Genomic DNA, 2,962 nt, shown 5'->3' on the forward strand with positions numbered 1-2,962 from the left:
CTCCACTCCTCCCCTTTCTTAACCCCTCCTTGTATCCCCTCCCCCTTCCTCCTCCACCCACTCCTCCTCCCCTTGACCACCCGTCCCCCCTCCCACCCCAAGAAGCTCCTCCACCCCTTTATCCTCATATTCTCTCCCTTCCCTTCCCCATTCCACTCTCTCATCAAATCATACCACCCCAACCCCAGACTTACAGGAACCACACAGGCTTCCCGAACTTTGGGATGTGTGACGATCCTCTGCTCCAACCAGCCCGGGTATACAACAAAAGCTCCATACATGATGATGTCATTCTTTCGACCAATCACGTACAGGTTCTTCTTGTCGTCATAGTAACCGTTGTCATTGGTGTCGAACCAGCCGTCGTCATGCAATGACCCAATCGTCGCGGGATCTTTCTCCTCCAGCTGGTTCAAGTAGCCGGGGAACACAGTCAGACCTGGGAGACGAGAACACGTGCGAGACATGTCAAAACAACAAGAACAGCAACACAATGGTAACAACGACAACAACAACATCAACAACAAAGCAACAACAATAACAACATCAATTACAATAACCAGAAGAAGATGAACAGCTACAATAACAACAACAAAACAACATTATATACAATAACAATAACAATAAAAAGAATTTAAAAAATAACAAAACAACAACAAAAGAAGCATCAGTTATAATAACAATAATAAGAACAACAACAACATCATCTTCAACAACAGCAACAAGAGCACCATGAACAACAACAACAAAAACTGCAGCAGCAGCTACAGCAACAACAAGAGAAAAATAGAAACAATAGATACTACTGCTATAACGGCAACAACAACAACAGCAACAACAACAACAACAACAATAACAACAGCAACAACAACAACAAAAAATAGTGACAGCACAGCAGCTACTACTACTACTACTACTACTACTACTACTACTACTACTACTACTACTACTATTAAAGTTAGGGGTAAATCCCCTTAGAAAAGGGAGAACATTTTGAAAAAAAAGTAATTCTAGTTTATTTTTCATAAGTCATAATTATATTATTTTCAGGTTAATGGCCATGCCCCTTAACAAACCTAGGCAGTGTTTTCAACATTGCATCTCTGAAAAAAATATAATCCAAAAGAAGTTTAAAGTATCATTTCTTTGCACCCATCAGTTTGTGTAACAGCTCTGCCACTGTAAACAAGGACACATTCAACCCCATGAGAGATAAAAACATAAAAACTGGTCGCTTTTAAGCACAAGGGGGCTATCCCGACAAAAGACGTTATGAGGAAATCAAAGGTAAAGTTTTTGGCCCTGGTTCAGTTTCTTTAAAAGACAAGGAGAGTTTTCTCTATAACCAAACAAAAATATACACAGCAATGAAACCAAACTTCTCCTATAGGTAGGGCAATGCCCACTTTTCGAGTAGGTCAAGATTTCTGGAAAGCCCCAAAATCTGTATTAACCCGCTTGTCTTAAAAGCGACCATGTCAGTGTCTTTGTCAGATCTGACCTTTAACCCATAGAGTCCCCATCTCTCCCGGGGCACACGGGGTCCCATCCTTGTCCAACACTTGCAGGTCCAAGTAAGGAGGGACTGTGCCGCAGTAGAAGTCTTGTAAGCTCTGTAGCTGTTCTTCTGCTCAATACACGACCATATTCAATAATATATCTATAGAGGCACTAGCGATCAATGTCATGGTGTTGTCTTATTCCTCAATACAGGATATGAAAAGTAATATTGACAATGATAATAATAATATGATGATGATGATGATGATAGTGATGATGATGCTAATAATAATAATAATAATAATAATAATAATAATAATAATAATAATAATATAAAAATAAAAGTAATAACAAAAACAACAACAACAATGATAATAGCAATAATAATAATAATAATAATAATAATAATAATAATAATAATAATAATGACAATAATAATAACAATAACAACAAAAATAACAATAATAATAATAATAATGATAATAATAATAATAATAATAATAATAATAACAATAATAATAATAATAACTGTAATAATAATAAATAATGACAATAGCAGAAACAACGACGAAAGCAATAATAATAACAATAATTACAATAATGATAATAATAATAATAATTTTGATGATGATAAAGATGCTGCTTCTGCTGCTGCTGCTGCTGCTGCTGCTGCTGCTGCTGCTGCTGCTGCTGCTGCTGCTGATATCAATAAAAATTGCATCAATAAGAAAATGAAAACGAAAACGAAAAAGGAAACGATGAATAACTAGGTACATCTACGCTGGGAGATTTTTTTGTTTTCAAATTGGCATTCACGAAAGCCTTTCAGCTTTACAACATTAGTTTGATTCCCATGTTGGAATTAAAAACTCTGTCTTCTTGCCTGGGTGTGTCTTGTGCCTCAGTAAGAGTCGACTGAGTTTGTCTCCCACAGGTCTCCATAGCATCAATATTGCTGTACATCATTTAGAGTGTTGACAGAGAAAGTTGTTTTCAGGCGTTTAAAGGTAACTTCCCCTTTAGTGAACTACTTTTATATGTGTTACTGATCTTTTTAGAACAATCATAGGGTATTGTTTTGTTCCAAGTAGGCCATTGTAAAAACCCGATTGGGTGTTAATGATATTCAATTGCAGCATACAAATACGAACATGAATCCAAGTTAAGCATGTAATGGATGCAAAAATGACTGGAAAAGGAAAAAGCTTGGAAAAGTTAATAAATAGAAAAAGAAAGAGAGAGAGAACGAGAGAAATAGAGAGAGAGAAAGGGAGAGAGAGAGAGGGGGGGGGGAGAGGGGGGAGAAAAAAGATACAAACAGAGAGAGAGAAAGAGAGGCAGATAGAAAGAGAGGGAGGGGGAAGAGAGAGAGAAAGAGAGAGAGAAAGAGAGAGAGAGGCAGACAGAGAGAGAGAGGGGAGAGAGAGAGAGAGAGAGAGAGAGAGAGAGAGAGAGAGAGAGA

The 2,962-nt window shown here is 37.4% G+C and overlaps 1 protein-coding gene across 1 annotated transcript in view; it reads right to left on the bottom strand.

Moving 5' to 3' along the window:
• LOC101859747 (3-[(3aS,4S,7aS)-7a-methyl-1,5-dioxo-octahydro-1H-inden-4-yl]propanoyl:CoA ligase) overlaps nt 1–2,962 on the bottom strand; it is a 15,835-nt gene that overhangs the window by 3,087 nt on the left and 9,786 nt on the right. The window contains exons 6-7 of the mRNA XM_013080182.2: nt 1,502–1,627; nt 195–439 (exon numbers count right to left, since the gene is read on the bottom strand). Coding sequence (XP_012935636.1) covers nt 195–439; nt 1,502–1,627 — 371 coding nt within the window. The remainder of the gene's footprint in view (nt 1–194; nt 440–1,501; nt 1,628–2,962) is intronic.

The sequence above is a fragment of the Aplysia californica genome, unplaced genomic scaffold (genome assembly GCF_000002075.1).
Source record: "Aplysia californica isolate F4 #8 unplaced genomic scaffold, AplCal3.0 scaffold00005, whole genome shotgun sequence".
Lineage (NCBI taxonomy): Eukaryota > Metazoa > Mollusca > Gastropoda > Aplysiida > Aplysiidae > Aplysia > Aplysia californica.